At 38.5% G+C, this 14317-nt stretch overlaps 1 protein-coding gene across 2 annotated transcripts in view; it reads left to right on the forward strand.

The window, feature by feature from the left end:
- The window catches only part of SRPX (sushi repeat containing protein X-linked), a 36030-nt gene extending 22163 nt beyond the window's left edge, over positions 1–13867 (forward strand). For both annotated transcript variants that reach the window (XM_054566404.1, XM_054566405.1), the window contains 5 exons: positions 24–145; positions 877–1056; positions 2530–2663; positions 4493–4614; positions 13684–13867. In XM_054566404.1, the coding sequence (XP_054422379.1) occupies positions 24–145; positions 877–1056; positions 2530–2663; positions 4493–4614; positions 13684–13867 (742 nt within the window). The remainder of the gene's footprint in view (positions 1–23; positions 146–876; positions 1057–2529; positions 2664–4492; positions 4615–13683) is intronic.
- Positions 13868–14317: the final 450 nt, after the last annotated feature.

The raw sequence follows: 14317 nt of genomic DNA on the forward strand, positions 1-14317 counted from the left end.
CTCCCCCCCCCCCACCATTTAAGTGTTATTCTAAAAGGCCTCCCTCCAGGCTCCAATTTTCCAGAAGGAGACCACAAGATCCAGTACACAGTTTATGACCGAGCTGAGAACAAGGGCACTTGCAAATTTCGAGTTAAAGTAAGAGGTAAGAATACTGCTTATTGGCTTTCCCCCTCTTTACAAGAGCAAAGGGAAGTAGGCCCTCAAGCAAGAACCCTCTGCGAGCACCCACTGCCACATGGATACTTCCCCATTGAGAGTCACCTCTAATGAGGCCAAGAAAGTGTACCATCTTAATGATTGAATTTCCCAATACAAATCCAGATGAGGTTCAGTGCTGTCAGCTTACTTAAGAAGTCTGAGAGAGCAATAACCTAGTCTCACATGAATCTGCCCTGGCTGTCCTAGAATATTATTTGATAACTTTTTCATACCTGGGCTTGGATGACCAGCTAAAGCCTGCAAGTCCTGCTATAAAGGAGGTTTACCCCTAGATTGGGCCACTGGACCATGTTATTGGTGTTCTAGGACCTTTGGTCTACCTGGAAAAGAAAAGGTGTTTTTAAGGTTTATTTTATGCCTCATGGTTTGGGCAGCTAATTAATAACCATTTTTACTCTTTACTCTTCTGCATTAAACCTCCTCATATAAAACACAGTGGGCTAAAGTAGTTGATCTCAGTGGTCTCACTGGTGTAAACAGTGACTATTCCAAGGCCCATTCCCTGGCCAGATAGCCATCCCTGCCCCCTCACTCATTCCACATGCTGATGTAGAAGCCTGATTATAAGCTGGTACATCTGAGACCTCACTTTCTCTGGTTACTCTGTGGAGGGGAGCTCAGCACTGAGACTTGTCTGGGCTTGTGTCCCTACAGTCAGACGCTGTGGCAAACTCAATGCCCCGGAGAATGGTTACATGAAGTGCTCCAGTGACGGGGATAATTATGGAGCCACTTGTGAGTTCTCCTGCATTGGCGGCTATGAGCTACAAGGTAGCCCTGCCCGAGTATGTCAATCCAACTTGGCTTGGTCTGGCACGGAGCCCACCTGTGCAGGTACGTGTGAGGCCTTCTCTATCACCAGCAGCAGAACTTGATAATCCCTTGGTTCTGGATTCCAGTACAGGGAGGAAGGGTTTCATTCTGCATACTTTGAAAGGTTCAATGCCATCCCTCTTCTTCTGATGAGTGAAAATTGTCCCTGGATCCCTGCTGTAGCTCATCTCACCTACCTCCGTCCTTCTCTGCCTGTCTTCTAATTTCCCTTTCATGTCTTCTAAGGAAGAAGGTGTATGGGAAACCAGGATCAGCCTTTAGCGACATTATGAATCAGCAAAGCCTGCTCTAGTTACCCTTGCTTCTCCCTTCTGCAAATATAAGGGTTTTTTGTACAAAGGCAGTACACCATGTGTCCAGGCAATATAATGCCTCTTGCAGCTCTGGCTTGAAATTCACACAGACCTTGGATGTTTATAATCCTTCCTCTTATGTCAAATGAGGAAGATAATGCTTACTATCTGTTGTAAGAGTGAAATGAGATTATCCATTGAGCAATACTTGAACCAGGTAGCAATAATAGTGTGAAATTTGGGCTAGTCAGAAAATTCTGGACATATCTCTAATTTAAATACTCCTATTTTTGTCTCTTTTCCTGGTCCTTTCTCATCTTTATGCTTCCCCTTTAATCCCAGACATTCAGAGTCAGATATGAGAGAGAGAGAGAGAGAGAGAGAGAGAGAGAGAGAGAGAGAGAGAGAGACATGCACCATCAGCTAAATGCCTGAGGTTCTTCAATTTTGTACATTAAAGTAGAAAGAACATACTTCTTTCCTTCCCCATCTCACTTCCTGAGGTTAGGAGAATAATGACCCTTCTCACCAACTCCCCCATGTCCATACTATAATCCCGAGAAACTGTGAATATATTGCCTGACATGGCAAAAGGGGTGTTGCAGATGTGATTAAGAATTTTGAGATGGGGAGAGTACCCTATATTATCCAGGTGGGCCCAATGTAATCACAAGGGAGGAAGAACTGCTGTCACAGCCAGGGAAATAGATGATGGAAGAAGAGGTCAGAGAGACAAGAGATTTGAAGGGGCTGTGCTGCTGGCTTTGAAGATGGAGGAAGGGCCATGAGCCAAAGAATGCAGGTGGCATCTAGATAATACAAAAGGCATGGAAACAAATTCTCTTCTAGAGCATCTGGGGAAACCTAGCCCTGCCAACACCTTGACTCTAGCCCAGTGAAACCATTTCAAACTTCTGATGGTTGGGACTGCAAGAGAATAAATTTGTGTGTGTTCAGCCACTAAGTTCCTGGTGATTTGTCATAGCAACAAGAGGAAACTAATATATTTCCCCACTCCTCTACCAGTGCTTCTTGGGACCACCTCTGGAATAACTACTTACAACTGAATCTTTATATCAGAGTCCACTTCCTACACATATGATTCTGTGTATCATCATAGGATATGTTGAGCTAGAACAAGTAGAGCGTTATTGACCTACTTGGCCTTTTCTAATTATAGCCATGAATGTCAATGTGGGCGTCAGAACAGCAGCTGCACTTCTGGATCAGTTTTATGAGAAAAGGAGACTCCTCATTGTGTCTACACCCACAGCCCGAAACCTCCTCTACAGGCTGCAGCTTGGAATGCTACAGGTGAGTCCATGGGACAAGGACAAGGAAGGGGACCGCTATCCAGGAGGATCCAGTCACTTCATTGAAAGTAAAGGCCAGCTTCAATGCCTAATCCATTTACCATGAGCTTCAGGATACTGGCACTTTAGAGTTACCACTGTTCATTTCTGGTTCAGGGGCATAACCTGATGAATTTCTGCTCCCCAGCATTAATCCAATCATTTTCCAACTAATACCATTAGTTTCTCTTCACTAATAAGCCTCACTGACATGCTGTCCAGGCCCAGCCAATAAACAATTGTCTTTGCTGAACCTGTCTAGGATATGCCTGGGCTGGAGGTAATTAACTGTTAGCGCAAAAAGCTGGCTCAAAAGATAAAGGAAGTCCAGGAGCCCTCATACCCCAGTTTCTACCCACAGGGAGCTTCTCCAGCTCTCCAGAGCTCCTCAGAGAGTGATGACCATCTTGAGGACACTGGTTCTCAAAGTCTGGCCCATGGACTAGTGGCAGCAGCATCAGCTGGGAGCTCGCTAGGCATGCCTTCCTTAGACAGGAACCCAATTCATTGTGTCTTTATCCTCAACCCCTGCCACCTTACCTCCATCCTTGTATCACCTTGTCCTAACTAGGGGACTTGCTCTTCAGGTAACACAAGCTCACACCATTCCATTGTCTGGGAGATTGGCCTTGCAGGCTATATTCCATGATCCTACATTTCCTGACCTCTTCTTATACTACAGAAAAACTATTAAGCCAGACAATTTGCTTTTCCTCTTTGTTAGCAAACCATGGCTTTTCTAGGTAAAATTTTATTGAAACATAACCACACTTGTTCATTTGTGCATTGTCTATGGCTACTTGGTCACCACAGTGGCACAAGTGATTAGGACAGAAGCCATCCATTTCCATGGAGCCCCATGTATTACTATCTGGCCCTTTGCAGAAAAAGTCTGCTGATGCCTTCCCTAGTCTAGCCCATTTCTTCAGTTCTAGCTACAGTACCAATCAATAAGTTGGATAAGATACTTGGCATCCAGGTGTTTGTATGTGACCTCTACCCACTCAATATATTTATATTTTAACCAGAGCCTTCAAGGGAAGATTTGATTTGACTTAGGTGTTTTAGTTGGAATGATAAAAAAGTATCATTTTTTTACTTTTTTTTACTTTTACCATACAGGGTTGTTTCAGTGGAATTGTAATTTAAAAAATGATCTTCTAATAATTGAGGAGGTTCAGATTTCTTTTCCCATTTAGACAGATTTGTCTTATGTTACTTTTTGTTCCCTAGTACCATTACTGCTCCTGATGAGAGACCTTCTGGCACATGATTGAGTGGGCCACGTCTCTGAGGCTCTTGCCAAAGACCAGCTCAGAGAGCTGGAACCTTTTATCCTTGTTTCTCTGATGAATTTGGGTGTGGGGAACATAAAGCAGGGGATGTGGAGGATGGACCCAAAATCAGATAGGAGACTCTGGAAATAATCATCCCTCCTTGAAGAAACAAATTTAGAATCCTCTGGGGGTAGTCTTGGACACTTTCTAGGAAATTTGGCTCATGTAAGGTCTTAACCCATCTGGAAAGACAGAAACTGCTATTTTGCTTAGGTTTTCAAAATCCCATTGCCAAGCCATTTCTAAATGATTCCTCTAGGAAGGTATTAAGGTTTTATAGCCACTGATTTCACCCCAATTTTTCAACTATTTTCAGGACAGTGTGGAGTGGGCAAATAAACTCAAAAACAGACCAATTCTGTTTCTGTCAGTCTGTAGTTTGACATAGAATTCTTTCTTCAGCCATGCTCACACCTTCCTTACTGTTTTGTTTGTTTGTTTGTTTGTTTTACAGCAAGCACAGTGCAGCCTGGATCTTCGCCATGTCACCATAGTAGAGCTGGTAGGCGTGTTCCCGACCCTCGTTGGCAGGATAGGAGCAAAGATTATGCCTCCAGCCCTAGCTTTGCAGCTCAGGTAGGGGACATTCTGTTCTTAAATTTTCTTACCTATAAATGTACATTTTTTCTGACAAGGTTCCCTGATTTCTTCTATTCAGTATTGATTCCAGGTAACCTTCACCTAATTGCTTTTATTCTGGGAGTATTATAACCATGTTAATTGTCGGTTGCTACTTGTCCAAATGTATCATACAATGGGTAATTACCAGTGTTCTCTTCTTTGACCCTCCAACCAAATATTTTCACTTTATCTTTGTTCTTCTCCCACCCCTCTCCACAATGGGAATGGTATGCATACAGGAGAGCCTGCAGAAAGGACTTAAGTAATCCTTGGTCTTCTTAAGAGGGTAGACATCCAGTAAGCCTTTCCAAGCTTGGCCTCTTTTTTCTTCCATACTTCCAGGACAATTGACCATATCCCCATTTTAACAATTATATTTTATTTTGGTAATACTTACAAAGCCAGAACCATGGTGTTACAGACCCTGAGTAATGGTGCTTTAAAAAAGCAGAATTCAGCAGCCAAAAAGTAATTTCAGAACAACCAGAATTTTTATTTGCATCTCCTAACCATTGTGAAAAAAAATTAGGCTAAATTAAACGGAAAATCTTTCTCACCAATCCTTTTCTCACACATTGCAAGGGACAGTGGAGATCTCTACATTACCTTCCAGGGTCCCAAGCTGATGGCGGCTTCACCATCTCATAGCATCAACCTCCAAGCTCATGGCTTCCAGATTTCTTCAGAAGGAGAAGAGAGAGAGTAAAAACAAACCATACCACTCTTTTATGCTTCATGTTGGAAGCACAAAATTGCTCTCTCTCCTAGTTCCTTGGCCAGGACTCATCACATGATCATTACTGATCTTTAATGGAGACTGGAAAATATAGTATTTCTGTATATCCAGGAAAAAGAAAATGAAATAAGACTTGCTGAACTCTATCACAGATGTCAAAGAGGGTCACAGAAATTCCTTGAGAAAGACAGAAATATGTCCTTAGCAAGTGATGTTATAGATTGACATAATAGTTTCTTTCATTTCCCTATTTTCCATTTGCCTTTTGACCCATCCCATATTTGATTTATATCTCCCTCCAATTAAAAAAGTCTGACCCACCAAGGTCAAAAATTGAGAGGGTCAGGAATGGGACAAAAGAAAAAGAGGATGCCTGAGTACCCTTCATTTGAGTGAAGGACGGAGAAGGCTGGGTGCACTCATAAGCTTTTATTTTTTTTTTGTCCTACTGTATTTGCACCTAGCACCTCCTTTGGGATCTGTACCAGATCTTCTCAAAATTCACTATCCATCCATTGCAGAAAATACTCAAGGGGGTTATTTTACATAAAACAAAGAACAAAATGTCAGAAAACTATGAGTAAGATCACCAACAAACTTATAGCACAAACAGGGATAATTTGTGACAACCAAAATGTAAAGGGGAGGGTGACAGGTCTGAATTTGCAAAGGAGACAGAGATCAGATGCATTCAAAAGAAAAAGGCCTGCTGTATATATGAAACTTTCTTTTTCATAAATAAACCTAATGGAAACCACACACAAAAAAACAAAGCTGAGACACATAACTTAAAAAGAGAGAAGAGGTATGCTGAGTTACTTGCCTTCTATATTGATTTTATTGAGTGTTTTAATCTTAAATGGATATTGTATCTTATCAAATGCTTTTTCTTCACCTATTGATAAGATCATATGACCTTTATCCTTTGTTTTGTTAATGTGGTGTATTACATTAAGTAACAAAAAAGAACACCAAACAAAATAAGACAGAAACACAAAGGAAAAGAACCAATGGAGACACAGAGCTACCAGAAAACAAATAAAATAAAATAAAATGACTATAAGAAATCCTCAGACATCAATAATTATCCTAAATGTAAATAGACTGAATTCACCAATAAAAAGGCACAGAGTAGTAGATTGGATCAAAAAATCAAAACCCAACCATATGGTGCTTTTAGGAGACACATCTAAGCTGCAAAGATAAAGACTGACTCAAAATGAAAGGATGGAAAATGATTCTCCAAGCAATGGCATCCACAGAAAAGCAGGTGTAGTCATACTTACATCTGACTAAATAGATCTCAAGACAACAAAGGTAACACGAGATAAAAATGGACATTTTATAATGATTAAGGGGACACTACATCAATAAGATATAACACTTCCAAATATATATGCACCCAATCAGGTAGCACCACACTATATAAAGCAACTATTAACAGAACTAAAGGGAGAAACTGACAAAAACACATCATTGCTGGGGGCATAAATACTCCATTGACAGCTTTAGATTGTCCAAACAGAAAATCAATAAAGAAATATTGATTGGCCTTAAATGACACATTAGATCAAATGGACATAATTGACATTTACAGACCCTTTCATCCCAGAACATCAGATAATACATTCTTCTGCAGTGCACATGGCATATTCTCGAGGATAGACCATATGTTGGGTCACAAAACTAGCCTCAGCAAATTTAAGATGATTGAAATCATACCAAGCATGTTCTCTGACCACAATGCTTTCAAATTAGAAATCAACTTCAAAAAGGAAGAAACCCTCAAATATGTGGAGATTAAACAACATACTAGTAAAAATTACTGGGTCAAAGAAAAAATAAAATGTGAGATCAAAAGATATACAGAGAAATGAGAATGACAGTACAACATATCAAAACTTCTGGGGATCAGCAAAAACAGTAATAAGAGGGAAGTTTATATCATTACAGGCCTACCTCAAGAAACAAGAAAAATCTCAAGTAAACAACCTAACATCACATCTTAAGGAACTAGAGAAGAAGAACAAAAGCAACCTAAAGTCAGCAGAAGAAAGGAAATAATAAAAATTACAGCAGAATTGAATGAAATAGAGAATAAGACTATACAAAAATTAATGCAATAAAGAGCTGGTTCTTTGAAAAGATTAATAAAATTGACTAACCCCTGGCTAGATTCACTAAGGAAAAAAGAGAAAAGATTCATATAAACATAATCAGAAATGAAAGAGAAGTTACCACAGACATCACATATAGAAAGGCTCACACTAGAATACTATGAAAGACTATATGCCACCAAATTCAATAACCTAGAAGAAATGCATAAGTTCCTAGAAGTCTATAACCTTCCTAGACTAAATCATGAAGAATTGGAAAATCTAAAACAGACTGATAAACAGAGGAAATTGAAACAGCCACCAAGAATATCCCAGAAAATAGAAAGTGGTGGGGAGGCAGAGACAAATGTATTTAAAAAATAAAAATAAAAAAAAAATAAAAGAGGAAAAAAATAAAATAAAATAAAATATAAATTCTAAAAAAAAAAACAGAAAGAAAAAGAAAAGCAATGTGGCTGAAAAGGTGTAGGTGAATGATGAAATAAATTATGAAAAACCCTAAAAGAAAAAAAGAATAGAAGAGAATTACCATATGACCCAGCAACCACTTTTCTGGGTATCTACTCAAAAAATATGAAAACATTTATTCACAAAGATATATGTACCACTATATTCATTGCAGTATTATTTATGGTGGCCAAGGCATGCAAACAACTGATATATGATTGGATAAAGAAGATGTGGTACATATATTCAATAGAATACCTCTCAGCCATAAGAAAAGGTGAAATACAGCCATTTACAAAAACATGAATGGATTTTGAGAATATCAAGCTAAGCGAAATAAGTCAGATGGTTTTTCCATGTGATTTCACTCTTATGTGGGATATAAAACTGAAAGCAAAAAAATGAACTAGCAGGACAAACCAAAAAAAAAAAATGCTCATGGACATAGACAAGAGCATGGAGATTACTGGGGGGGAAGGAGTTTGGAGGGAGGTAGAAGATGGTAAAGGTGGGAATAAATGCTGACAGAAATAGATTTGACTTTGGATGGTAAACACAGAATACAATATACAGGTCATGTATCATAGAACTGTACACTTGTAATCTATACAATGTTATTAACCAATGTCATCCCAATAAATTCTTTTTAAAGATTAAAAAAAAAAAAGAAGTCCAGGACCAGATGGCTTCACCAGTGAATTCTACCAAACATTCAAAGAAAATTTGATACATATCCTTCTCAGAAAAGGCAATACTTCCTAATACATTTTATGAGGCCAACATAACCCTGATACCAAAACCTGGTAAGGATTATACTAGAAAATAGAACTGCAGACCAATATCTCTGATGAATCCAGATGCAAAAATTCTAAACAAAATGCTAGCAAATCAAATAGAACAATACATTAAAAAAATAATACACCACGATCAAGTGGAGTTCATTCCAGGGGCACAAGGATGGTTCAACATAACAAATTGATCAATGTAATACACCACATTAACAAAACAAAGGATAAAGGTCATATGATCTTATCAATAGGTGAAGAAAAAACATTTGATAAGATACAACATCCGTTTAAGATTAAAACACTCAATAAAATGGATATAGAAGGCAAGTAACTCAGCATAATAAAGGCCATATATGAGAAACCCTCTGCTAATATCATACTCAATGGTGAAAAACTGAAAACTTTTTCTCTAAAATCAGGAACAAGACAAGGATGCCTACTCTCACCACTTTTATTCAACATAGTTTTGAAAGTCCAAGCCAGAGCAATCAGGCAAAAGAGAGAAATAAAAGGCATCCAAATTTGGAATGAAGAAGTAAGTGTCACTTTTTGCAGATGACATGTTTCTGTAGATAGAAAACCCTAAAGACTTCACAAGAAAATTATTAGAAACAATACACTAATAAAGTTGGAGGATACACAATCAATATACAAAAATCCACTGTTTTCCTGTACACTAACAATGGTATCTCAGAAAAAGAAATAAAAAGAAAACAATTCCTTTTGCAAGTGCAACAAAAAGAATAAAATACCTTGGAATAAACAAAGGATTTGAAAGACCTATACACTGAAAACTACAAAGCATGATTAAAAGAGATTGAAAAAGACACGATGAAATGGAAAGATATTTTGTGTTCATAGATTGGAAGAATCAAAATAGTAAAAATGTTCTTATTATCCAAAGCAATGTATAGCTCTAATGCAATCCCCATCAAAATCCCAATGACTTTTTTAAAGAAATAGAACAAAAACAATCATCAGATTTGTACAGAACCACAAAAGACCCCAAAGAGAAAAAGTAATTCTGAAAACAGAGAATGAATCTGGAGGTATCACACTACCTGACTTCAAATTATACTACAGAGTAGTAATAATCAAAATAACATGGTATTGGCAGCAAAACATATGCACAGACCAATGGAACAGAATTGAGAGCCCAGAAATAAAACTACACGTATATGAGCAAATAAATTTTGATGAAGGAGCTGAAAACATACAATGGAGAAGAGAAAGACTTTTTAATAAATGGTGCTGGGAAAATTGGAAGGCCACATATTTCTAAATAAGCAAACAGCTTCATAAGAGCTACTTTGAGAGTTTTTATTTTAAATTTTCATGTTTGTTTAGAACTATCTGTTTATACCCTATGTAAATGATTCTTTCAAAACATATTGCAGAATTTGCTAAATGTTTCTTTGGATTGCATGTGTATGTAATATTCAGGGAATCTTTATAAAATCTTGATGATATTTTAAACTGTTTAAATTTGAAGAACAGGAAAATAAATCTGATTTACAAAATTTCTATCATTCAGGTTGTGTATTTTGGGGCTATGACAGACCTCTGTAAGCTGAGAATGATTTAAGCAACAAATAAGTTATACAAGTGAATTATACAGTGATTGTCAAATTTTAACCTGCATCAGAATCCCTTGGAGGGCTGTTAAAATGCAGAGCGCTGGGCCCCATCCCCAGAGTTTGTGATTCAGTAGGTTTAGGATGGAGCCTGAAAATTTGCATTTCCAGCAAGATCCCAGGTGTTGCTGATGCTGCTGGTCTTGGGACCACACTGGGAGAAACACTGGCCCTAGTGTTTTACCAAAGACTTCACAGTTAGTTTAGAAATAAGAAATTTTGTAAAGCAGCCTATAAAGAGAGAATAAATCATTACTGTGTAGCAATATGATAGTCCAGGTAAATGTCATATGTATATGATTCCTCACATGCATTACCTAAGAGAGTCTGTGTTAGGCCTCATGTCCCCTTTATCAGACCCATCAGCAAGGAACAAGGGTTTTGGCTGATGGAGGTTTTTTCCCCTTTGAATTCCACCCTAGAGTCTAGAGCAGAACAACCACTTTAGACAAAAGAATGGGAAGCAAGACAGAAGGAGAGGCAGAATGCCTGGAGAATCTAAAGATTCTCTTGTCAGTGCTATTTCCAAATAGCACTGAAGCCATGATAAAATAGTTGAAGTTCAGCATCATAAAGGAAAGGCTGGGTGCCTGGTGTTACAAGATCAGCACTTCCCTGCTCTCTTGCTCTCACTTCTTTTATATCTGGATGTATGAGCTAATTCACATTCCGTAGAGTAATTTTCTAGCAATATCAAGGATGATAGGAACCAAGAATGCTGTAAGTTTTATATCCATATTACACTTTTAGGTACAATTGACATATACCATTATTAGTTTGAGGTGAACAACATAACTATTTGATATTTGGACATATTATAGAATTATCACAATTAGTCTGTGTAACATCTGTCACCATATGTAGTTGCAAAACTATTTTTTCTTGTAATGAGAATTTTAAGATTTACTCTCTTAGCAACTTTGAATATGTAATATAGTTTTATTAACTATAATTGTCATTTTTCAGTTTGCAACAGCCCTGCAGTTTTTATGAGCTCAAGCCTTTTTGGTTTTCAAAGCAAGATGTTTAGAGGGTTCATCTCTCAGATCAAGCCTTAAAAGCTGGGATGCCTAATGTGGAGTACAAACCCTTCACTCATCAGAGAGAATCTCTCAGTTTTGAGTTTCCTCCAAATCGTGGGTCATCGTGCTGGGGTGGGTGGTTTATGGCAAAGCTGTGTCTCAGCCTTTTCTGCCAGCTTAGATGTGGTTTCCTTCTTGCTTACCCAATAGGCTGAGTCACTCTGCTAGTTTTAAGGGTTTTTTTTCCCCAGAGGAAATTGTTCCATACGTAGCTGTAGATCAAGTGTGTCTGTGGGATAAGGTGAGTCGGGATCTTCCTATGTCATCATCTTGAACCAAAACCTCCCATAGTGTTTTTTTGAGTCTGCAGAGTTCTCTAGCAGATTCTCCAGGAAGAACTCATTCCAATCTGATGACAGACCTTTATGTAACTATGACGTACTACTAGCACCAGCCCTCATCTTGGGGAGTATCTGATCATCCATCCCCAAGGTCTGTGGTCTCTTGGCCATGATGGGATGCATTTCTGTGCTTGTGGCTAGCCTGCGGATCTAATCACTTATTTCTTCCCCTGGTGGTTTTCTCTCTTTGTATTCTATGTAAATCAAGGCAGAAGGCTCACATGATGAATGCGCATGGTAGCAGATGGTAGCACCATGAGAGGCATTTCCATCCTAGCCTCATAAGCACTATAACATCAAATGCACCAATTCCTCATTGGTCACCCTATCCCACAGGCTCTGGAGACCACAACATTGCTTAGCTCTTTTCTCTCTCCAGACCTACTTATTTCTCAGTGCTTCTGTTTCCTGGGACCACCCCCTGCCCTGGGCTAGGATTTCTCCTTCTCTTCTCACCAAAAGACTGGATACTTCTCTTCTTAAAGATGCAGAGCAGTTTAGCTCTCATTCTCACCTGACTTCATGGTCTACGTTCACAAGTTCAAGGACTTCATTAAAGCACTTCTGGAAAGCATCTGCACCTGACCTCCCCTCGTACCACTGCAGGAAACCTGGCAGAAACACTGCAATGTTGTCTCTTTTATTTCTAGTCACTAGAAGTGGATTAGCAATTTAGCTTCCCAATGGGATATAATATATAAATTATTCCCATGTCTCCCACCTCGCCCAACTCCTTCTTAAAAGGCAGAGGAAAGTGTAGTCAGTTTGGATTTTGAATGAACTTTTTCTTTGGCCCATTTGTGTGGGAAAAAAATTATTTTAAATCCAGATGGCAGTATATGTTCTGCCTCACATATAATCTCGAGGTATCTAAACTAAAAAGCAAAAACTGTAGAAGAGACTGAGTAAGCTCATTTTTCTCACTAGACTCAGCTAATCCATCTGTTTGCTTTATTTGGCTTTCTTCATCTAAACATGTTTGCATTGATATGAAAATCATATTTTTGACAGTTTGAATTCTAGTGAAATAGAGTACAAAAAAATCAGACCTTTGAAACCAATTTGAATTATATTTTGAAATATTTGAGGTACAAATTATAATAACCAAGTCAATATACCTATGGTGTAGACCAAGTTCAAGCTCCTCTAACTGTGTTATCCTGAGTTGGCTACTGAATGGATCAGAACTACAAAATATAGAAACTTATATCAATCAGTATCACCTAGTCCAGGCATTTTCAACCTTGGCATTATTGCTATTCAGTGCTAGATAATTCTTTTTTGGAAGGAGGTGTTGTCCTGTGCGTTGGAGGATGTTAAGAATCATCCCTGACCTCTCTCCTCCTGTGACAACCAAAAATGTGTCCAGACATAGTCACATATCCCCTGTGGGGTAAAATCCCCCCTGTTGATAACCACTGACCTAGTTCTGGTGCAAATGTGGTTGTGCAAACCTAGGCTGCAAAGTTGGATTGACTCCAATTTAATGCAAATATCTGTTAGTATTTTTGTACATGACTCATAGCAACTATTGGTCCATAGCACCATTGAAGGCCTAATGATTTTCTGACCATTATAACCTTAATTAGTGCTACTCAATCTTTCAGGTGCATGCCAGTCATCCAGCGATCTTGCTAAAAATGGAGATTCTAATTCAGTAGGTTTGGGGTAGAGTATGGGATTCCCCATTTCTAACATGATCCCATGTAACTCTTCTGGTCCAAGGGACCACAGTTTGAGTAGCAAGGGTCAAAAGGTTGATTCAGTTCTTTGTGGCTTTGAGCTTTTCTCTAAACACTGTGTCACTACAGGGCTCTGGTTGGTCCCCTAGAATCCCTGGGAGTCAGGTTTGACATATTCTTCTCTTTTTCTGCTCTAGGTTGTTGCTGCGAATCCCACTCTATTCCTTCAGCATGGTGCTAGTAGATAAGCATGGCATGGACAAAGAGCGCTATGTCTCTCTGGTGACACCTGTGGCCCTCTTCAACCTGATTGACACTTTCCCCTTGAGAAAAGAGGAGATGGTCCTGCAAGCTGAAATGGGCCAAGCCTGTAACACCTGATATGATGGTTCCTCTCTCTGCAGTCCTTCTTCTCTTTCTACAGAGTGCTATGCACATGGAAAGGCCCTAAAAATATCCTTGATGTACAGATTTTTATTTGTAATTTTAAAAGTCTATTTTATTATGACCTTTCTTTGCACTTAAAAATTAGCACAATGCTTTTTGTACTTTGAAGAGTTCAAAAAATGATATATTTACTATTTCTAACTCTCTTTACTCCATGATGGCTGATTAATTTTGTAGAAAAATTAAAAACCACAATTGTACACATGAATATCCTTTCAATATGTTATTCAGTGTGACAGGTAACTTTTCTTAAATCTTTTTTTTATGTAAAACTTTTACTAATAAAATATTTTGGAGCAAATTTATTAAAACCCATTTTGTTTTTTAAGCACCAGCCACACTTAGTGTGGTCAGTGGTTTTAGGACTGCTTCTTAGGGGTATTT

Source organism: Pteronotus mesoamericanus, unplaced genomic scaffold (assembly GCF_021234165.1).
Source record: "Pteronotus mesoamericanus isolate MK-2021 breed Mesoamerican mustached bat unplaced genomic scaffold, CSHL_Meso_final contig_173, whole genome shotgun sequence".
NCBI classification, from domain to species: domain Eukaryota; kingdom Metazoa; phylum Chordata; class Mammalia; order Chiroptera; family Mormoopidae; genus Pteronotus; species Pteronotus mesoamericanus.